The sequence below is a fragment of the Ambystoma mexicanum genome, chromosome 5q, assembly GCF_040938575.1.
Source record: "Ambystoma mexicanum isolate Mex_15411 chromosome 5q, UKY_AmexF1_1, whole genome shotgun sequence".
Lineage (NCBI taxonomy): Eukaryota > Metazoa > Chordata > Amphibia > Caudata > Ambystomatidae > Ambystoma > Ambystoma mexicanum.
In genome coordinates this window covers 939,989,045-940,012,675 of record NC_090933.1, presented here as the reverse complement: position 1 = coordinate 940,012,675, position 23,631 = coordinate 939,989,045, and the positions used below count along the sequence as shown (strand labels likewise).

General features: G+C 44.8%; 1 protein-coding gene across 9 annotated transcripts in view; it reads left to right on the top strand.

The window, feature by feature from the left end:
• The window catches only part of UBR5 (ubiquitin protein ligase E3 component n-recognin 5), a 2,447,509-nt gene that overhangs the window by 2,370,765 nt on the left and 53,113 nt on the right, over nucleotides 1-23,631 (top strand). For all 9 annotated transcript variants that reach the window (XM_069621460.1, XM_069621458.1, XM_069621459.1 and 6 more), the window contains one exon: nucleotides 6,212-6,356. In XM_069621460.1, the coding sequence (XP_069477561.1) occupies nucleotides 6,212-6,356 (145 nt within the window). The remainder of the gene's footprint in view (nucleotides 1-6,211; nucleotides 6,357-23,631) is intronic.

Genomic DNA, 23,631 nt, shown 5'->3' with positions numbered 1-23,631 from the left:
GTTACCGTTGGAGAAAGTTCTGCAACTGGTGCAGAGTTAAGAATGTGGATCCTTTTGAATGTGACATTCCCATGGTTCTGTCTTTTTTGCTTTCTTTGGCCCACAGGGGCTTGCAAGTGGGGACCATTAAAGGTTACCTGGCGGCGCAGTCCATATTTAAGCGCTCGTCTGAAGAGTGTTCCTATTTTAAGATTACTTTAATTTCGCAGTTTTTGAAAGGGCTCACTAATGTGTTCCCTCCGTCACCTTTTCTGGTGCCCGGTTGGGATTTGAACCTTGTTCTTAAGTTTCTTATGGGTGCTCCGTTTGAGCCTTTACATTCTTGCCCTTTGAGGCTGTTAACTCTGAAAACTGTTTTTGGTTGCGGTTACTTCCGCTCGCAGAGTGAGTGAGTTACAGGCACTTTCAGTTAAGCCACCCTTCACTGTGTTTCATAAGGACAGGTTTGTCTTTGGAGTTCGTCCTTCTTTTCTTCTGACTGTGGTTTCGGAATTTCATTTGAGCCAGAAGGTTGTTCTTCCGGCGTTCTATCCTCCTCCACATCCTGGTAAGGAAGAGGAGAGGCTCCATAGGCTTGATCCTAGGAGAGCGTTGAGCTTTTATATTTCGCGCATGTCCCGGGTCAGAGTGGACGATCAACTTTTCATTGGTTACGCTGGAAAGCGTTTGGGACAAGCTGTGACGAAACAGACTTTGTCTCGTTGGATTATTTTAGCTATCTCCGAGTGTTACCGCTTGGCAGGTAAGGATCCTCCGGCTGGCTTGCGGGCCCATTCTACCAGGGGAGTGGCTGCGTCTACTTCCCTGCAGAGGGGAGTTCCTGTTTGTCACATCTGTGATGCAGCCATCTGGGCTTCAGTACATACTTTTGTACGTCACTACTCCCTCGATTCCATCAGAGGGTAAGATCTGGCCTTTGCCAAGGCAGTTCTCTATTCCGCAATTTGATTGGGCATGCTAAATTTGTATTCTAAATTCTTTCCCACCTCCTTGCTTGGTACTGCTTTGGGAGTCTGTCCTAGATATGGAATACGTCGGAGGACCCAATCCCCTCGAAGAACAAGTTACTTTCTTACCTGGTAACGTTCTTTCGATGGGATGGTCCGACGACGCATTCCATATCGCTCCCTCCCTGCCTTCCCCGCTGCAGAATTTCTTTTGCGATTGCAGCTTGCGTTCCGCAAGGCCTTGTGTGTCTGACTGGCAGAAAACTAGTGGCACACGTTCTGGGACAAAACTATAACTGAGGCTATGGGCATCGTGCGTCCTACTTATCACATCGGGAGACATCGGCCGTCGGAGGAGGTCCTCGGGGACGGCGCATCGACGTCATCAACGCAGAGGCCAAAGATTTTCCGAAGCAGCACAGCTGTGGACATTACCTGTCATAGATATGGAATACGCCGTCGGACCATCCCATCGAAAGAACGTTACCAGGTAAGAAAGTAACTTGTTCTTCTCATTGTGGACCCCTTACAAGCTCACCACCTCTGAAGAACTTAGCCTAGTCCGCTTGTCACTGCTACCCGAACTGGTTTGGCTACAGCTCCCCAGAGTTGTCCCTGTCACAATATAGGTTGGCCTTCTATACATCTGTCCACCAGGCCAGAGTATACAAAATCTATAAGAACTTTGCAAAAAAAATATAGGCCATCCAGCAGTGACCCAGAATATTTAACAAAGCACCCAACATCAGAGTTCGGTGGTGCAGGCTGCTACGTCTATTAAATAATCAGCATATCCTTCTATCCCTCCCAATAGGGATTACAATTAAGTGGATGCCTGGGCTGGAAAAATATTTACTGCTGGAAGCATAGCTTTAAAATCAACAAACACAACTTGTGCTTTGTCAAAATGTATGTTTACCCTGTGGGACTGCGTAGCTATGGCGGCTGACCACACGGCAGAAGGAGAAGAAAGAGACTGCTTCCTGGCTATCATCAATGATGGTAAGGAAGCAATGTGTGAATGCCTCCAGTCAGGTCTGGATACTGCTGATAGCATTAGCATGTCCATGGCACCTAGCACTGTGCTGTGCAGGTTTGCGTGGTTGAAGTCTAGATTTGCACCGGATGTGCAGTCTAGACTCCTCAATATGACCTTTAACGGCACATGGCTGTTTAGCAGCAAGGCTGAGGAAAGTTTGGGAAAGCTGCAGACCTCGAAAGCTGCAGTTAAATCTCTTAGTGACGCCATTAGACAGCCTCAACACTCCTAGCCTGGTTCATAATCTTGGCAGGGTAAGTCCTTTCGAATCTACTCCTCAGTTGGAAGAGGACAGGCCAGTCATAGAGGTCAAAGAAAGTTCCCTCGTAGTCGACGAGGGAGAGGTGCGAAGTCAGCCTAAGCAGTGGCAGTTTTACCCTCAGCCGCTGCTTCAGCCGCCTCAAAACCACTCTGAGGCCTGAAGACCCCTGTGGGTGGTAGACTTTCTCAGCATCAGAAAGAATGGCAGGGCTTTACTTCAGATGCTTGGGCACTGGAAACAGTAGCCCAGGGTTACTGCCTTCCCTTTCTGAAAAGGCACCTGGATCATCCACCGGGGAACAGTTCTTTGAAAATTCCAGATTCGCTCCGTGTTGACCCTGGTAGAGAAAGTGCTATAGAACCGGTACCTGTGGCGGAGAGGAACAAGTGTTGGTACTCCCGGTACTTTCTAATTGCCTAAAAGGATGGAGGATTGAGACCCATCTTGGACTTAAACTTAAACAAATTCTTCAGGAAGGAAGTTCAATATAGCTACCCTTTCTCAGATCCTTTAGGCCCGCCCGCTCCAGGACTGGAGGGTATCATTGGATCATCAGGATGCTTACTTTCATGTGCCAATACATCACAAACACAACGTACCTGGGGTTCGCTGTTCGTGGTTCTCAATATCAGTTTAGAGTTCTGCCATTTGGGCTGACCTCTGCCCCAAGGGTCTTCACCAAGTTGATGGCGGTGGTGACAGCTAGTCTCCGGAAATGAGGAGATTCACGTCTACCCCTACCTGGGCTTTTGGCTGGTCAGGGCCCGTTCTCCCGAACAGTCCCTGGAACATCTCAGCCCCACCTGCCACACTCTCCACAGTCTGGGCTTCTCCCTCAATTACAAGTCCCACATGATGCAATCTCAAAGACTCAAGTTCGTTGGAGCAGTCCTGGACACTTCCTCAGGGAAAGCCTGGCCACCCGAGGTGAGGGCTCAACACATTCTGCAGACAGTCACCAAATTCCAGAGTGCCCAGCATCTTCAAGCCTTTGAATTTTTTGAGGTTGCTCGGCTTCATGGCATCCTGCATTTTTCTGCTGTAGATGCCTCCAGTGGTCTCTCAGAACTCAATGGTCCCAATTCTCGGGAAGAATGTCAGACTGTTCAGGTTCCAAGCAGAGTCGCACATGATCTTCTGTGGTGGGCTCACAAGGACAACATTCTGAAAGGAGAATCCTTTTGGCGGCCATGGCCAGAGATAACAGTAGTGACGGACGGCTCACTCGCAGGGTGGGCAGCCTACGCTAACGGTCTGACAATCGCCAGTTGTTGGTCTCCATCAGCGTCCAAACTACACATCAACCTTTTGAAGCTGAGGGCAATCAGAGTAGCGCTGAAGGCCTTTCTGCCCCCTGTATGGGGAATGAATGTCCTGATAATGGCCAACAACACAGTGGCCATGTACTACCTCAACAAGAGAAGTGGTGTAGGGTCACGAACACTGTGTAGAGAGGCAATGCAGCTCTGGTTCTGGGCAATTCAAGAAGGAATCTCCCTATCGGCAGTCCACCTAGCTGTAGAGAACACCGCAGCGGAGGCTCTGAGCAGGCAGAGCACAGTCTCCCACGAGTGGGAGCTAGCTCAGGAAATCCTTCAAGCGATCTTCACACTTTGGGGAACCCCTCTAGAGGATCTGTTCGTGACCAGTGTCAACAGGCAGTGCGAACTGTACTGCTCCAGGGAATTTCCCAAGAGTAGCTCTAGGGGACATGTTCGTAGTGGACCTGGAGTTTCCAATTCTGTACGCATTTCTCCAGTCCCTGTCATTCCTCATCTGATCAGGAGATTGAGGAAGTTTGGGAAATCCATGTTCCCAATTGCTCTGGATTGGGTCAGGAGGTCGAGGTACCCGGACCTTCTGGACATGTCCATCTGCCCACCAATGCATCTTCCACAAAGGGAGTACCTTCTCTCGCGAGAGGAGAGTCGGGTTCTCTTCCAGAGGTCAAAACTCTCAGCCTTCACGCATGGTTTCTGGGATGTTGAGATATAAGGAGTGGGACCTCCCGGATGACATAATGGAGATCTTGCTTTCGTCCGGAAAGCTAGCGACAAAATCTTTGTACTGCTGCCATTGGAACAAGTTCAGCAGTTGGTGCAAGAATAAGCATGTGTACCCTTTTCTTTGTGATATAACTATGGTGCTTTCTTTTTTGTTACATTTGGCGAATCTGGGCTCTAGATCTGAACAATCAAAGGTTCCCTGACTGCGCTGTCTATTTTCAAGCGCTCTTCAGAAGAGGATTCATATTTTAAAATCCCTCTGATTTGTTCAATTTCTAAAGGGTCTTAGTAATGTATTTCCACCAGTTCCATTCCAAGTCTCTATTTGGGATCTTAACCTGGTATTAACCTTTTTAACATGCATTCCTTTTGAGCCAATACACTCATGCCCATTAAGACTGTTAACTTTGAAAACTGTTTTGCTACTAGCAATAGCATCAGCCTGCAGGGTAAGCGAGTTGCAGGCACTTTCCTGTAAACCTCCACACACTGTTTACTATAAAGACAAGGTTGTTCTCAGGGTGAAACCTTCTTTTCTACCAAAGGTAGTCTCTGGTTTCCACTTATCGCAAAAGATAATTTTGCCAACTTTCAACCCATCACCTCATCCTGGAAAGGAGGAGGAAAGGTTACATAGGCTGGACCCAAGAAGAGCTCCACTTTATATATCAATGTCCAAAATTCATCAGAATGACCAATTATTCGTTGGCTATACAGGTCCTAAAGTGTGGTTGGCTGTGACAAAACAAACCCTGTCCAGATGGACCATCCTGGCTATTGGGTAATGTTACAGGTTAGCAGGCAGAAACCGACCAGAAAACTTGAGAGCACATTCCGCAAGGGGCATGGCAACCTCTGCTGCTCTTCAGAGAGGTGTTCCAGTTAAAGGCATGTGCAACGGCCATTTGGTCATCTGTTCACATGTGTGTAAAAAAATTACTGCTTGGATTCATCTTCCAATCAAGAAGGATAATTTGGGAAAGCAGTCATTCATTCAGTCCATGATAACAGTTAAGGGCGAAATAAAATTCATAGTCACACCACCAAATTATTATTGCTTTGGGAGTCTATCTTAAAAAGAGGAATACGTGGGAGGACACAATCCATTCAAAGAACAAGTTACTTACCCGTGGTAACGTTCTTTTGATTGGATGTTCCTCCCACGTATTCCTCGTCGCCCCTCCCAGTCTACCCCACTGTTGATTAAGCGTGTCTTCACACTTTCTTGGAGCCTACTGTCTATGGTGCGCCTGGTAATTGCTATTTATACTAATGATGATGTCGACAGTCGAACATGGGCCCTCGAGGGTCGAGATGACACACAGCGCCCCCTGTGGAAATGTTTACAGCAGCTGAAGCTGGAAGAATAATTATCATAAAATGAGGAATACGTCGGAGGAACATCCAATCGAAAGAAAGTTACTATGGGTAAGTAACTTGTTCATCTATGTCAGACTTTGATGGCCTAGTGGTCGCTATCTGCCATCGTTTTCCATTTAACTCCATCACATTGTGGTTCTCTGTTGCTATTTCACAACCATATATGAAGAAACCATGTAGCACCCTCACAGCTGCCATCTGCACTTATGTTTTACTGTTGCCTTTGAACAACACACTTGTTTCTCCTATAAGTGCACATACCAAACCCTGACATCCAATGAAGTGTATGGACTGAATCTAGCACGCTCAAGTAACTCATTTTATATTAAGAGGTTGGCAGAATCCAAGAGCTACAGTATTCTTGAGCAAGATGTGGAATGTTCTTACTTAGCATTTAGTTGACTATTCACATCACAAAAGGAAGAATGTCTGATTTTCACCCTGAAAGTTACACGCTTATATTTTCATCCCACCATCGCACAAGACATTTCTCATGGCTTTTGTTTCTAGCATGCATGGACCTTTTGATATTTTCACAACTATATTCTGAAGCCTAATTGTGCCTTCTTTATTTCAGGCAATGAGAAAAGGTTTGCTTGATGTACTCCCAAAAAACTCATTGGAAGATTTAACAGCAGAAGATTTCAGGCTGTTGGTTAATGGTTGTGGAGAGGTCAATGTGCAGATGCTTATCAGCTTTACCTCTTTTAATGATGAATCAGGTAAGAGTTATTCTTTGTCGTAACTAATGCAATGCATTATCAAATTGGACCCAAATTATTTTTGGGGGAATTAGGTTGTTAAACCCAAGTGCTGCGCTAATTTGAATTCTCAGAACCCCAAACTACCCAAGAAAAGAGAGGGTTGTGGGGTGGATAAGGCCGCTTCTTAATGTCGAATATCTTTTAGGGTAACCTAGCCTCAGTTGCCAAAAGCGCACTAGTCTTTTGACTTGCATTAGATTCATATATACCTCAGTTGTAAGGGTGCCTTTCCATTTCAGTATACATTCAAAATAAAATGGTACTCATATTTTTCCGTTGGAACACCACAATAGTAAAACTGATTTAACTTTTTCATTGAGAAACCCACATATTTCTTTCTCAAATACTTAACTGTAAATAATACCCTTGAACATATGTTTCAATCTTTTTCCATTTTCTCTGAGCTTTTTAACATTCCTCAGTGCGTTTAATGACCTATTTCTTAACATCCTCAGTGCGACATGTTTGTTTTTCTTTGATCTTTTTCAAGGAGCCGTAATGAATAATTGAGAACAAAACATGTTCATAAAAAAATTAAATTGAGCACTATTCTCCACAAGTATCAACTACTATGTTTTCCCTCACTTACATTTCACACATTAGACAATAGAAGTAGGCAAGGCAGTGTAGTAGTGTATTTCCATATTCTACCAAACACTTTACATTTACCATCTATTTTTCAAGGCATACAATAAGCAGTGTCACATAGCAATTTGCTATGCAATTCTGTAGATTTGCTTCTTAAACTGTCACTTGCTATTTACTTTACCCTGTTCAATGAAAGAACAGCTCACCCTGCATTCCTCTCTTGCCCTGAGGGGTCTCTCCACCCTCTTTTCCCTGTTCACTGCAAAGGGCTAATGGCCAGAGAGTGCACCAGTAATAATCTCCTCCACTCTTAAAAGTCCCAAAGACCAGATGGCCACTGGGGTTTTGGCATGGCCAGTAGTGGTAACTTTGAGTGCCCCCTATGGGGCAATAATGATCTCCCCTAAATTCGTAAATTGAGCTTTGCTAGATGATGACCACTCAAGCTTATTTGCTTGCTGAACAATGTTATTTTTGAGAAAGGCTTAATGTCCTTTGAACTGCTCAAACAACGATTTTCACTATCAACATACAATATTTTTCTTGAATACCCAGTTCAAACGTGCTATTGTCATGCAATTCCGGGGTGGGCATGATCTCCCGGCACAATCCCAGATAGAGGCCAACGTCATCAATGAGCTCATCCCTAAGAGGGCAATCTTGTCTCTTTACCAGGTTATCCTCAACTTCCAGCCTGAGTCCTTCTTAAAACAAAGCAGAAATTGGAAGATGGTGTGGGTACACTGGAACTGGAAGATTGTCCGGAAGCCTTGATTTCCCCAATTGAAAAATGTAATTGAGTTAACTATGCACGCAATTTCCTCTTTAAATATGGTTGTGCCATGACACCGGACTGCTTATGCCTTCAGGCCTACAGGGGCACTTTTTGCCATATACTTTGGCAATGCCCCTTAATCCAAAACTTCTGGAGTGCCGTTTTTAATCATTTGTCAATGATGTTCATGCAGGAACTGGCCATTGATCCGAACATGTCTGGATTTGGTATGTGGTGGGTATTCTGATCACACTTGTTACCACAAACTTCTGTCTACTGCATGAACCCAGGCAAAGTGCAATATTGCAATGTTATGGGGATCATGTCTTGCCCGCCCGCCCGCACACACTGTCCAAATGGGAAAGAGATATGTATAACTGCATGCTAATGGAGTAGCAGGATCACTGCATGCTAATAGAGGAGCGGGTATATAGATCTGGGGTTTTCTCCAGAAATATGGGAAAATATGGGACTGGTGGTTTGCCACTGGGTTTATTCTTTAGGAATTGGGTGCAATTTTGTTCAGGATGCAGGTTACTAATGACTATTCTGGCTATTTTGGCTCACCTATATTATTGTTTGGTGCTTTGATTTGTATTAAAATTCAATTAACAGAAATGTAGAAATAAGTGCCAAAGCCCATATAAAAAGTACTATTACCAGAGATAGTGGCTCTGAGTACTAATGGTGATAGATATCACTTTCATGGATGTACATGGGGTGGAATAATGTGCTTTGGCCTACTTGACTTGGGAGTGAGGTTGTTAGCACCCATGCCTTGCCCCAAAAGTAGTGTTTAATGCTATATTGAAAGTCATAACCATCACAGGCAAGGGCCATCTTGTTCACCTGAAGTTGACAATTAGACTGCCTTCCGCAACACCATACTACCTACTTAGTCTGACTTTCCTTTAACATTGTGAACTTTTTTTTTTTTGATTTATGAAACATCTGAACTTGATAGGTGAAGCATGTGGATCATACAATATACGCAACACTGCCCTGTGCAACACCAACTGGACCCAGCTGCATAGAGCCTTGCACTGAAAACCTTTTCAGAGCCTTTTTATTGCATCCCTTCATGCAGCTAAACTTTACATTTTATAGACACCCATCTCACTAATGTTTTATTTCAGCAGTAAACAAAACTGCTGTATTTTTGCTCATTTTATATCTTGGATACAAATAACTTTTGGCAACATTAAAAATATTGGTATAAAATTGCTAATCAAATGTTTGGTTGCTAATCAAGAAAATGTTAAATAGCAAAACCTTCTAATCCATTTTTAAAAACTAATTTATGCCTTGATTTTTGTATTCCACATGCATAAGGTATTTGCAGATCACATCACACCAAAGAGACCTATTCTTGTTGTGAAATGTGTGTATACAGTACGGACTAAAATACTTATCTAATGTACAGCAGAGGTTTCAAATTCCCATAAATGTTTCTGAAATTGTAAATTTGGATGAATATCAATTTGTTCAAGTGATCTTCTTGAAACTGTCATTAATTTGTATGTTCATTCATCATTGGCATTTAACACAATTAACTTTTTTTATATTCTTCCAGAGATTGATTTAATCAATCTTATTATGATTCCTTATGATTTATTTCCACATTCCATTTCTTTTAAAAAAAAAAACTAAAATTACATATTTACACATTTGGTATTTTATCTAGTTAGATTTGCACCAATGCTATGTTGTTGTTAGCAGATCATTCATATAGTTACCTTCGCTAATATATATCTTTCAATACAATGAAATTTCCTAATATTAGTGCCCCGAATGTCTTTCCTTTTCTGCTTTTTCTTTTATGTTGTTAATAATATGCCTTTCTAAGAGATCGAGATCCAAGAGTGGTTTGTGTAAAGACTGTACTTCGGCTCTCTATATGGTAGGGTAAAGGCACAGAAACGCACCAGCAAGGCTCTCAATTTGGTAGCAATGGACAAGCAGCCAGGCTTAAGCTTTCAGGAGGTGATGCAGGCAGGTTCTTAAGAATAGTGTTTCTCCAAAGCCCCCACAAAGGAATGGCCAAACACTATGCGAGAACACAGCTTATTTATATAAAATAGGGGTTCAGGAATATATACATATAAATAATAACACTTTGTACTTGGGATACTTATTCAAAGAATGGCAACTATATACTTTGTATTTGGTACCACACAATACTTAAAGCCAGTAATAGATGCACTAACTGCAGACAGTTTTAAATAGGCATGTGGATTCGTAAGTGAGGTATAACAGCATAGAATGGGGAAGAAAGGCAGGTTTGAGGTGAACAGTGGCAGAATACTTTCTTTTGGCTACATAGATAATTCTGAGTGAGAAACCAGGCGTTCTCCTGCATTTTCCAGGGAAAAGTTAGGGAGTAACTTATCTTGTCTGTTACAGCCCAGTCCAATAATGTTTAATAACTGTGTGCTTTCTTTAAAAGGTTCTACCACCCCAAAGTACCCGAGAGGCCACAGGAGTGCAGAATCCAAGATGACTCTGGGACCCCTGAGGCTAGAAGATGCTCTTCCTCGCTACATCTCATTTGGTGCCTTGGCAGGCGAAGTGGCAGATTTTCTCCACTTCACTAAACAATTCCCTCTGAGGATAGACCCCCTTTAGAAGAAGGAGCCACTGGGATGCAGAGTCCAAGAATAAAAAGGAATCAAAGTATTTCTGAAGTGCAGCAGTTTTACTCTTCACAGTGCTCTCCTTTGGTCAACGATTTCTCCGACTGTAGAAGTCCTGTGAAGACGAAACTTGCTGTGGTTTCCGTAAAAGGGTTTTTTGGATAAAAGTAAGACCCCTGGAACTCTTCGATGACTTCTGGCGGTGACGGGTTCATAGATCACTTTTGGTGTCGGGTTTCGGATTTATGTGGTTATCCGACTTTCGGTTCTTCGGTGATGCAGCCACAACACAGACATCTGGAAGGCTTCTGGCGTCCTGGACTTGACTGCTGGAGTGGACCTCAGACCCTTAATTGAAGCAAAGTCTGGACCCTATACACGTCTTCGGTGGCTTCTGGTGTGAGGAAACCCACCAGCAGACCTTCCTCTGCACCCAACGACTCTGGGCTCTCTAAGGCAGGAAAAAGTGGTCAATGATGTCCTTTGAAATGTTCTTAGGCAGTTTTGAACTTTCGCAGCTCCTGGTGTGCAGCAGCACTATTCCAGTTTACCCCTTCTTCTGGGTGGTAGACCGCAACGGCTTCCAGCCATCACAAAATGGAGCATGGGCAACAACAATGGACTTCTCTGACTCGAGATGTCCGGGCACGCCACTTCGGGACTTTCAAGACCCCTTCTCTGGACAGCAGGCACACAGGACTGGCTTCCACGATACTTCAATGAAGAGCAGCAGGTTGCACGATGGTCCCTCATAGCTCGGGCAGTGGTCTTGTTTGCAGGTCCTCTCTGGATCAGTCCTTGGGAGACGCAACCGCTTTCGGGTTACATTGCAGTAATGCAGCAGCAGACATCTCTTCCAGCTGGGCTTCAAGGAACAGCTTCTTCTTGCTTCAGCGTTGACTTCAGCTTCTGAACAAATTGGTAAGTGAGAGGTCCCCAGATATACAAATCTGTCCCTCATTTACTCTGGCTGAGCCAGGCTCAGTCAGCCAATCACACAGAAGGGCATTCATTCATTCAGGCAGGCAGCCAATCGGACTCGCAAACATTCAGGCCATTCACTCCCCCCAGACACCCATAACAAAGAATGTGGATTGGGGCAAGTACTCAGCCTTTCAGCACACTACACTACACTGCCTTCATGTCAGTTTCAGTCAGGGCTGTCTCAGTAATTGTGTCACACACAAAGAAACCAGATGCCCACAACAGAGAATGTGAACTTCATTCACACAGGCCCCACCCCTAGGGTGTACCCACAACACCTTGGAAGGCTCCAGTCAGCCTGACAGGAGGCAGCCCCAGAGCCATATATGGTATTTCCCCCAACAGCCAGTCAGGACAAAAGGGAACACAGACATGTATGGTGGTTCTACCCAATAGTCATTCAGGAGGAAGGGAACAGAGACCGGGCTTCCCATGTCTTTGGGAAACAAGGTAAAGGCAATAGAAACCAAGAGGCCACAGTGGCCACCTTGCCTTTGTGTAGGAATCCATTGAGTGCCACTGCCAAGCTAGCATGTCGCTGCCACCACCCCATACCCCACTCTGTGGGCAACACACAGGTGCCCAGAAACGCACACAAGGGGTACAAGGGTGTACCGCCACCCATGGGTGCCGTAAGGGTATCCCATGGGTGGTGAGCACCAAAAGATAAAATGAAGAGCTGCACTGCCAGAGGTTCAGGCTGGACCTCAGTGGCAGAAAACGTAAGGAAAACACACATAGAATTAGTAGCACAGGCACTAGGAGGCCCTGTCCCTCCATAAGGCGTTTCTAGCATCACAGGTTGCATCACTCTTTATCTTCAAAGAAGAGAAGTAAGAAACTGCACCATCATTCTTTATCATTAGATTCCTGCCTCGGCGGCCGAATGCAGACATTTCGGTGAAAAAATGCTGGCATTATTCTCAAAAGCAGCATCTCATGGCCCCTCGAAAGATCCCACTGCGTCTTCCAAGACCAGCAGGGAATCAATTTAGGCTTCTGCTGCAAGCCTAAAAGCCAGAGTCGGAATACCTCTGAGATGTCTACTCGAGTGGCATTGACCGCTGAGTTAGCATTGAAGTAAAATGCTTCAGTGGCATCCTCCACAAAGGAGTCGGAAGTTGAATAAGCCTTCAACATCGACTTCAAAGCATAAACCTCGGCCAAAGATTGTTTTCTTTAAATACTTCAGATTCTTTTTCCAGGAGGAAAAAGAAAATGTCATCCCGTTTGGCCATGAACGTTTTGGAACGCCACATACTCTTACGTCCCGTCCCCTTTCCTCCATACTGTATGGCGTCCCTGCCAAGGGACGGGCGACGTAACCTTTTTCACCAGAAAAAAATCTTCCCCTTTAAATTTAGAGGCGCGCTGGGGCGCAGCCCAGGGAGCATGCGCTGCCCTGACTCCGCCCTCCGGCGCCACACCTCAGTCCCCTTTTCCGCGTCGACTGAAACGGGCCGAATTCACCAGCGCTCCTGGGTTTGGCTTCGGCCATGTAATTCCACGTGCGGATACTTCTTCTCTTTGTCTTTTTTTGTCTTATCTATCATTTAGGTACTCGTCCTCAGGCGTCACGCTGCTCCCCGGGGCATTTTGACTTCTACAGGGTTCAGCAGGTGTCCATCCTGCAACAGGCTCTTCCCACCTTCAGAACCCCTCGCCCTCTGCCTACTTTGCCTTGGCCCAGACCACGGTTGGCAATCATGTTCGGCGTGTGACTCGCTGTACTCGAAGGCGCTGAAGAACAGACTAGCCAGGTGGGTGGAGCTCTTTCAGAGGTCTCCTCCATAGGATCTTAAGAACTTTGTGAAGCATAGAGCCAGACCCAAGGTAGGGCCGATATTTTCCAGCGCACCCCGCAAGGGAGACTCCTTCCCAGGTCCTCTCCCGTGCGAGAGGGACCGGCCAGGTCCTTCTACCGGCATGTGCACCAAGGCTGCTACAGCTACCGGCCTTCGGGTTGAGGGATCCTCGTATCCTCCCCGCCCCGGCGCATTGTTGAGGGACCAGAAGGTTCTTGTACCGGGGCTACACCCGAGGGGCTACACCCTTTTACCGGCACAATGACCGAGGGGCTACACCCTAACACCGGCAATGCGTCTGAGGGGCTACGCCCTAATACCGGTAGTATGTAAGGACTGGCTCATCTGCTTCCGCTCGCACGCACTGGCGAACTGGTACATAGCAGAGACCATACACCTTCTTATGGAGCTCAGATTCTTCATCAATTTTCCAAAGTTCTGTGTGGAGCCATCCTAGAACGCTCTCTTACTGGGCGCCCGTCTCGGCACGGTCACCTGCCTGGCTAACCCCTCAGAATAGAAGCCCATTCTGTGGATGGTGCAGTGCCTGTCGTTGCCGCACAGCGCAACAGTACAAGCCATCACGTTGCTGTTTGGTATGATGTCCTCCTGTATCCACCTTGTTCCCTTTTGCAGGCTCCAGATGAGGCCTCTTTAAGAGTTTCTAGACGCATGATGACTGCATGTCACTGGCACTTGGACGGATAAGATCACCCTCACCCAAGAGTTTCCTGCAAGCTCTACGATGGTGGGGAGAATGACTGCATCTCACGCAAGGAGCTTCTTTTCATACCCCACTGTACCAGGTCATGGTCACCATGGATGCCTCCCTGGAAGGGTGGGGGGTCCACATCGGACAGTCGCACGCTAGAGGCCTCTGGCTCCTGGCCAAAAAAGACCTCCACATCAACGTCCTGGAGCTACGGGCAATCTTCTGGGTCCTCAAATCATTCCAACCTCTGCTGCAGTGGGAGGTGGTGCAGATCTTCACGGACAATACCACCACCATATTCTACATCCAGAAGCTCTTCCTGGAAGCTGTGCCACTACGCCATTCTTCAGGACATGTTCCTCGTCCACCTTCGCCTGGCGGGCACCAAGAGCACCATCGCGGACTCGCCCAGTAGAGAGCTGCGGTCCTGCCACGAGTGGGAATTTCATTTGCTGCCCAAGCAGGTATGTGCTACACACAGCATGCCTACAATATTCAATAACAACACTATTTGAATGATCACACGGATCTCATATCACACTCCCTTTCTCCCATATCTTGTCTCTGAGGTACACCGAGCAGAATGCCAGACACGTGCGGCTGCCATCGAGCAGTATGAGAATCCAACGATGACATGATGGGCTGCTGAAGAAGCCTCTGAACTACTGTTAGAGTGCTTGAATGTTTGAGTGCTTCTCAGCTAACAGTGAGTTAGATAACCCAAAATGCTCACCTTACCACATTGCTATAAGTTTCCTATGGAGACTCATTAATAAGCGGATACTTCTTTTCTCTTATCTTGCCTCTCATGCACGCGGAGCAGAAAGCAAGACATGGGCAGCTGTTAGTGAACATTATGAGTTACGTACTCTGACACATTGGACAGCCTTAATACTGTTGTAGAACATTCCCCAATTTATAGTGAGTCCTATAACCCTCACTGCTCACCTTTGCCACATTTCTATAAATCTCCAGTGGACACCACATTATTTAGCAGCCACTGTTCTAATTTTTTATTCTCCGTCAAACACCCTACTCAGTCAATGATTTACAGGATCTTCGAATATGACAGCGGTCTCCTCTTCTAAATGAAGGGAGCTTCGTCCCCTTGTCTACCTTGAAGACATGAATGTGAGAGGTACGCCCTGTACTTTTCTGTATATTACCCAGGATATCTGATTCAGAAGTGCATCTGATTAGCTGTTCACATAATGTACTCTTTCCATTCCAAGATTTTAACTCCGTTGCCCGCACATGGGACATCCTCTTTGCACATGAAAACATTAAGATAAGATTCCTTTCCGAATTTGCCCTAGAGGAATCTCGTTTGTAATTCAGGGCGAGTCCAACAACTTGGGTGGGTACTCGCATACTCATTGGAGAAACTATTCTCATGAATATGATTGAATTTGTTTAATGGTGTCCTGTCCCCTTTCTTGGTGTAGGTGTCAATATGGTGTATCATTGGTTTCATTTAGGTGGATTTACTATTGGATATCACTCTAAGTCAATTACAGTGTTCTTACCATCTAATTTTACCCTTTGGTTCTCAGTTGTCCCCCATATCTCTGGTCCTGAGGAAGGTGGAATATTTCCATTTTTGCCATCGACACGTATAGCCCCCTGTGAAGCATTAAGAGATACAGTGACGGGGATGCACCGTCGCAATTACCTCAACTGAGCGTTACGTTGACCCCTGAGCCTATGATTAGGTAAAGGTGGCCTGTTTTATCTGTTGACTTATATGTTTAGTCAGACAGAGGCAATTGATGCAGTTAAACTGTTTGTATTATTTGGAGAAATGATTGGGTCCTCCCTCTGTGTTATCTGGCGGACATATCTCTACTCTGGGTAGATAACATTTATATTATTGTATGTTCATATTTTGTCTAGTATTCTTTTTGGATCACACACACAATCGTACATGTGTTTCGTTTCATATTTTCTAAGGAGTTGGTGTATTAACTACATATGCCCGTGAAATAAATAACTTGCCATATGCAAGACAGAAAGTTATTTTTTACCTATTTGACTCGCATACGTTTGTAATGTCCAAGGCTTTGATTGAAACTGCCAGGGACTAACACGATTCACCAAGATCTCTACAACCACTTACATCTATGAATTATTAGGAATGTATTTCTGTTGAGAAATTACTTCCTGACAGGACACTTTCTTTTGGATAACAAATTCCTCATCGCCCTCCCTACCTGCCCCTCTTCTAGGATGCTAGTAGACCATTGGTTCTGCGGTTCCTCAGGGGGAAACCTTTCCCATGGGCCAAGGGCGGTGGATCCACAGTACAATAGTCCCCCTGGGGGTGGTGGCCTGAGGGAGGATCGCATGGGGAAGGAAGCCCTCTATAGGACTGGCGACAATTCTCAGAGCACGCAGTATGTTCCCGCTTTAATGCACCTAACCCCTTCTCCAGTACCAAATCCTATTTCCCCATCTCTAGATAGAGCCAATGTGGTCTATTGTCAAGTCAGTCAACCTAATATACTTGCTATAGACAACAGATAACCACACACTTGTGGATTTCTCCCGTCCCCTGCACACCCAAAAATATTGTGAACACAACCAATTAGTGAATGATTCCTATATGTTCAATTCTGTAATTCAAAAATAACACTTTGCTAATAACTCTTGTCTTATAAAAATTCTTTACTCAAAGAAATGTATATATACACACTTATTCATTTATGTTAGACCATACATAATACCAAACTGTTGAATTTCAAATTTTACTTTGTTGATCATTTCACAATTCGAAATAGACAATATACAGTATGACGTTTGATTATTCAATAATAACCCATCTGGGCAATATTTTCTAGAATAACAATCCGTTAACTTGTGTCTCTACGCGTTTCGGGGTTTGATGCTCCCCTTCTTCAGGAGTTGTCTATTTTCTTCAAAGGTCTTGTAGTTCCATCTATAATAAACAATTTAGATTTATAGGTTTTAAATTCCATTATTCTTTTGTTTTTCACTGTCACTTTAATTATGATCTCATAATTAACTAGGTGATTTTGACTAATTCTGTACGGTTTCTCACTCATTATCAGAATTGCCTGTTCAACTTAATGCCAACAATACCAGATAAATAAGAATAGTTCAATCCTTTTACACTAATCCAGTTAAAAATATATACCCAGATGGGGTGTCCAGATTTTAGCATGTTAACTTCTTTAGTTAGATCCATTAAAATATTCACCTGTGTGATACTTCCAATGGTGTCTCCCACTTCTGTTTCGAATCTCACCACTGCTTGTGCAGTAAGCTGCCCTTGGTGATGCAATTAGGTCCCTCCTAGTGCCAATGATGCCCTTTTGATTATCTCAATGTGTAGACCGTTCTGTGAATGAAAGTTCACGATTTGTGGTAAACTGTCTCCCCAGTTATTGTATTACAGAAATTGTAGAGACTTTATTGCTTACCTATCTACTTGGTTGTTGATGAATTAATGTTGGCTGAATATTGCCCTTCGTGATCACCATTCGGAATTTGGTTCATCTGAACACTCTCCTTTAGTTCTAAGGGAAAAAAATCCTTTATCACTATATTGTCCTCTTAAAAATCGGGGGGGTTGAACTTAAGGTCAATGTCATCATACATGTAAAACTCTATTTTCTATCTCCAGCATTTACCTTGTCAGAAAGAAGTCTCCGTATCTCTAACTCCCAAGCGCCAAATTCTGCAGCCTCGCGTGCGAACGGCCGCAAAATGGCTGCCGTTTTATTTATTTATGTTCTATGTGTGACGTCATCACGTGATAACATCATACGCACCACCGTTCTGTCTTAGTTCGATGTGTTCGTTCGATGTATTCGTTGTTTATGTTAATATCTCATGGTTTGTCGACCTGCATGGATGATATCATCACATGCCGCTGTTCTTAATTGTGGCTTTGTCCTTTAAGGATGGTTTAAAAAAGGCCCTTGTAGGGTCATTAGGCAAATTACTATATGATGGGTAATCCCATATTTTTTCACCAGGGGTGTCTCGAGTTAATTCTGAGATCATAAACGTGCTCACAATTTGTTTTACCATTTCTTGGCAATGAAGATGAAAGTATATCCAACCTTTAGACATTAGTCATAATGTACTGTTTGTTCACTTCTGTACATTCTGAATTGTATATATAATGTATTCCCGTTCCTCTCCGTGATGTTACCACATTTTAATATGATTTGTGTCCATTTTTTCATTTGAACTATATTTTTTTCATCATAGATATTATATACAGTAAGAATAGATGCACATTTTAGTACTTGATACTTTCTTGGACTCACCAGTTACTTTACAGACCATATTTATATCAATTCATATTGTAATCTGAGTTGTTAATAATGCTTTTTATCTATGATCCACCCACATTCCAGATCTATTTGGTTTTTATGGTAGTCTATATTGCATGTATTCTATATATAGATTCACTTTCCTTTTGTTCACAGAAATACCCCAAGGTTGTATTCTTCATTCATACCCCTAGGTGACATGGAGTCCGGTTCCTCAATCCAATATATCTCTCTCTGATTTAATTTTTTAGTATGATTTCCCCCACGTGGATATCTTTTTACTACTTCCAAAATGATAACCTTTAGTTGTGAAAGTTTGTGTTTGTTCTCATTAAAGTGGCGTGCAACTGGTGATCTTATATTCTTAGTTCTAATGTTGCTCTTATGTTCAGGCCAACGTTCCTTGGCTTTTCTGTTAGTTTGACCAATGTAAAATATTCCACATGGACAACTAAGTCCATAGATCACAGATTTCGTGTCGCATGTGGCATAATCCCTAAATTTAATCCCCATACCATTGTATGGATGTCGTACATGGGTGCCTTTGATTATGTTGTTGCAATGTCCACAGTTTAAACACACAAAGGTTCCTGTTTTTCTTATTTGTAGAGACATCTGTTTCTCTTTTGGTGGTCTTTCAGCATGTACTAGCTGATCTTTAAAATTCCGGCCTCTTTTGTATGCTATGATTGGTGGTTTAGGGAACAATTTATTCAACTGTTGGTCCATTTCAATAATTCTCCAATTCTTCTTGATCATCCAGGCTACATGATGGCTTTGTCCCGAATATCTTAAGGCATATATGAATGGTGTTTCATTTGATTTCACTCTTGGAGTGAGTAATTCTTCTCTTGTTAATCTCTGTTTTCTCTCTGGCTCTCTCTATGATATTGTTTGGGTATCCCCGTTTTCTGTATTTCTCAGTCATGGTGAGATTTGCTTCTTCCAATGTTGTAGATGTCGAGAATATACGCTTCAAGCGTAGAAATTGGCTGTATGGTAGATTGTCTCGTGGGTGTTCTGGGTGGTGACTCAGATAATGTAGTGAATTGTTTACATCTGTTTTCTTATGGTATATGTTCGTTGTTATGCCTTGTGGTCCTATCTCCAATTCAACGTCCAAAAAATGTAATTTGGGTGTACCCACTTCTATGGTAAATTTTATTCTATCGTGAATTGAGTTCAGGAAGTCTAAAAATAAGTCGACATCTGTCCTTGTTCCTCTCCAGACCACAAAAATGTTGTCTATAAATCTCTTCCAAATTACCAGGTTGGACATCCATCTTTGTTCAGTTAATATTAGCGTGCTCTCCAAGAAGTACATGAATAAGTTTGCATATGCGGGTGCCATTGATGACCCCATGGAGGTGCCTGCTGCTTGTATGTAAAATTGATTACCATATCTGAAGTAATTATTGACAAGTATGATGTTACTTAGTTCCAATAGGAAGACTTTATTCGCTGTGCATTTGTTGGTGTTAACTAGCATCCATTCTAGGGCCTCCAGTCCATCTTGGTGAGGAATCGAGGTGTATAGACTTTGTACATCAAAAGATAATAGTGTATCGTCTTCCCTGATTTCTGGTAAGTTCTTCAGTATGTTTAGGAAATCCGTGGTATCTTTCAAATATGTCGTAGTGGTCTGGACTAATGGTTGTAAGGCCTTATCTACATAGACTGCCAAGGGGTTAAAAATACTGTCAGTTCCTGCTACTATTGGACGTAGTGGTGGTACTTGTTGGTTCTTGTGTATTTTAGGCAATCCGTAGAATACCGGTGTTGGAAATTCTTTGGTGAGAAATTTCTTGGTCTTCTCAGAGATCCATCCCTCCTCTGTAGCTTTCTCCAATGTTGTTTCGATAATGTCCTTTATTTGTTTAGTGGGGTCTTGTGTAACCTTAATATAGGTTCCTTTGTCATTTAGTAATTATTTAATTCCATTGTCATAATATGTTGTATCCATTATGACTATTGCCCCTCCCTTGTCAGCTGGTTTCAGAGTTAAACTTGCGTCATCTGCTAATTCTTTAATAAGTTGGCTTTGGTGTCTTCTGATGTTGTAATTCCTAATTTTATTGAAGCTGACCCTCTTGAGGTCCTTTTGCATTTGTTCCTCGAACATTCTTATTCCAATGCTATTCACCTGTGGGTCGAAGGTACTCTTCGGTTTTATTTCCAGGTATTCATGTGGTACAGTTGGTTCCCCCATCGTCGTGTTAGTATCGAAAAATACTTTCAATCTCATTTTTCTGGTTAATCTGTGCAAATTCACCTTCTCTTCTAATAAACTAGAGTTCTGTGTGGGTATAAAGGACAATCCTAGATTGAGAATGTCTAGTTGTTCTTTGGTTAATGGTTTGCTCGAAATATTAATCACTAGTTGTTCGGTTTCTTTTTGGGTCTTAGATTTCTTTTTGCCTCTTCTCGCTGTCTTCTTTCTAAAAAAGAAGAAGATGGTTCGGTGTTTGATGTTGTCGCTTCTTGTGATGTGTGTAGATTCTGAGCTTGTCTCGGGATGTTCTCTGCGTTGGTACGATCTTCTCCACTATTGGGTGCTTCACTGCTCAGATCACTAGTGTTGTCTTCAGTATTCCTCGGGTTCATCAACAACCAAGTAGATAGGTAAGCAATAAAGTCTCTACAATTTCTATAATACAATAACTGGGGAGACAGTTTACCACAAATTGTGAACTTTTATTCACAGAACGGTCTACACATTGAGATAATCAAAAGGGCATCATTGGCACTAGGAGGGACCTAATTGCATCACCAAGGGCAGCTTACTGCACAAGCAGTGGTGAGACTCCAAACAGAAGTGGGAGACACCATTGGAAGTATCACACAGGTGAATATTTTAATGGATCTAACTAAAGACGTTAACATGCTAAAATCTGGACACCCCATCTGGGTATATATTTTTAACTGGATTAGTGTAAAAGGATTGAACTATTCTTATTTATCTGGTATTGTTGGCATTAAGTTGAACAGGCAATTCTGATAATGAGTGAGAAACCGTGCAGAATTAGTCAAAATCACCTAGTTAATTATGAGATCATAATTAAAGTGACAGTGAAAAACAAAAGAATAATGGAATTTAAAACCTATAAATCTAAATTGTTTATTATAGATGGAACTACAAGACCTTTGAAGAAAATACACAACTCCTGAAGAAGGGGAGCATCAATCCCCGAAACGCGTAGAGACACAAGTTAACTGATTGTTATTCTAGAAAATATTGCCCAGATGGGTTATTATTGAATAATCAAACGTCATACTGTATATTGTCTATTTCGAATTGTGAAATGATCAACAAAGTAAAATTTGAAATTCAACAGTTTGGTATTCTCCAGCATGGGGTCTGGCATGGATTCACATGCTCATGAATATTCCCCGTCGTCAGGCTGGGAATCCTCGGTAAAGAAAAAACCAGTATCAGTTTCGTTTCTGATCTGTCTTTCGTAGTAATAACCAATCACTGGTCTCTGCGTCATACTGACCACAGCCAATGACTGCCCTCTACCTAAGCACCGCCTCTGGCAGCCATCTTCAGATTTTTACCGCACGTTCATGTGTTGGGATCCTCGTGCTATTGCTCTCGAGCGTTAGTGCTATTTTTTCGCGCTTTTTCACAAAAACTTCGATTCTTTCGGTCAAAAGAGCCTCAAGCTCCACCGATCCTACATCCGATCAACGGGGACCCGTGTCGGATTCATCTGTGCCCCTCAAGGGTGAAGATTTCGTCGAGCTACACTTCGGAGGACTCCAGAAGCTTCTCAGGCCCGGTCTCGGAGATGGCCCAGGAGAAGGGAAGCTCGACGCCCGGAAAGCTGTTCAGGGCCTGCCCTGGATGCCAGCTGCAGAACGTCTTCAAGGAGGACGAACACTCTTTCTGCCTTTACTGCCTTCATGGGGACAAGACGCACGTGGAGAAGGACTGTGCGTTTTGCGGCAACATGTCGGAACGGACCATGAAGGACCGCCATCAACGTCTCGCCAGCTGGCTGGAGGGTAAGAGCCCGTCTGGCGAGAAGAAGAAGAAATCTGAGCGGTCTTCTAAGACCTTTGAGGGCGCCCCGGCGACGGGGGCCCAACATAAGGCCAAGCACCGCGAGTCCGCTGGCACCGGGAGCGCCGAACGGTCGGGCTCTACGGGCGCCAGGCAGGGCGCACCCTCCCCGGCACCATCAACCACGAGCCAACGCTCTGGGTCGGGTAAGAGGAAGGCCGAGCACCCGGCGAAGCTCCTGGAGAGACCCCGGTCGAGCTCTAAGGCAGAGGAGGAGCGTGGCAGTGCCCCCTCCCTCAAGGATAAGGCGGTGAGCGCACCTAAGGTGGTGAAGGCCTTGATCCATTCAACCAAGCCCTCTATCGAAACGGTCGCGGCGGCCCTGGCCCAGCCTGTGGAGGCTGCACCAGTGGTGGCGGCCTCGGGGCCCAGAATCTCCCTGCCTCCTCGGAGGGAGTCTTCTTTCGTGCCCATCGATAGGACCCCCGTGAAACCCTCCGTGGGGAAGAAGGGGGGGGGCAGGGCGTCGTCGTAGATTCGGCCTCAACCTCAGAAGAGGAACTGATCGAGGTCTTAAGCCACGGCCTAGGCGTGGAACAAGACCAGCCCGTCGGAATGGGCCCCGACGCAGGTGACGACGTCGAGGATACCGACGGGGCCCCTGCTCGCCCGTCGGATTCCCCTCTGCCAGCGCCGCAAGACAACTCAGCGGCCATTTTGTTGGCTATACAGTCCTTATGCTCCGAGATAAGGACGAGACTACCGTTACCGACGGAGGAACCTCTCCCGTCGGGGGATCCAGAACCGGGACCTTCTGGTGTTCCCCCTACCAAGAAAAGAAGGATTCATCCACCGCCTCCTTTTCAACCGTCGCGCCCCGTCCAGCCCTCCTCCCCGTCCACCCGAGGGGATGATACGGGGACTGACACGGCAGCGACTGGTACGGACGACGAGGCATACGACGAGGATTTTCCGTCGTCGCCTCCCACCAGGGCTTCTCCGCCCGACGAGATTGGATCGTTCCACTCAATGATCGCCAGGGCATCCGAGCTTTTCCAACTCTGCCCTGAGGAGAAGAAAAAGGAAGGCTTCCTTTACCAACGGCGCGAGACCAAGAGGAAGACGGTCCTCGCAGTGCCTCTGTTGGACGACATTTGGGATGAGGGCCTTTCCCTCCTCAAGAACCCTTCCACGACGCCAGCGAAAAGAGACCGGTACGAGAAAAAGTACCGGGTCCCGGACTCGGCCCCCCTATGCCTCCGGGCGCAGCCTACCCCGGACTCCGTCGTCTCCGCGGCAGCCAGGAAGAAAGCGGGGGGGGGTGCGGCCTCCACGTCGACTTCCCCGCCGGACGGCGAGGGAAAGAAATTGGATGCCATGGGACGCAGAGTCATCTCGTCGGCGGCGACGACGATTAAAGCGGCCAACG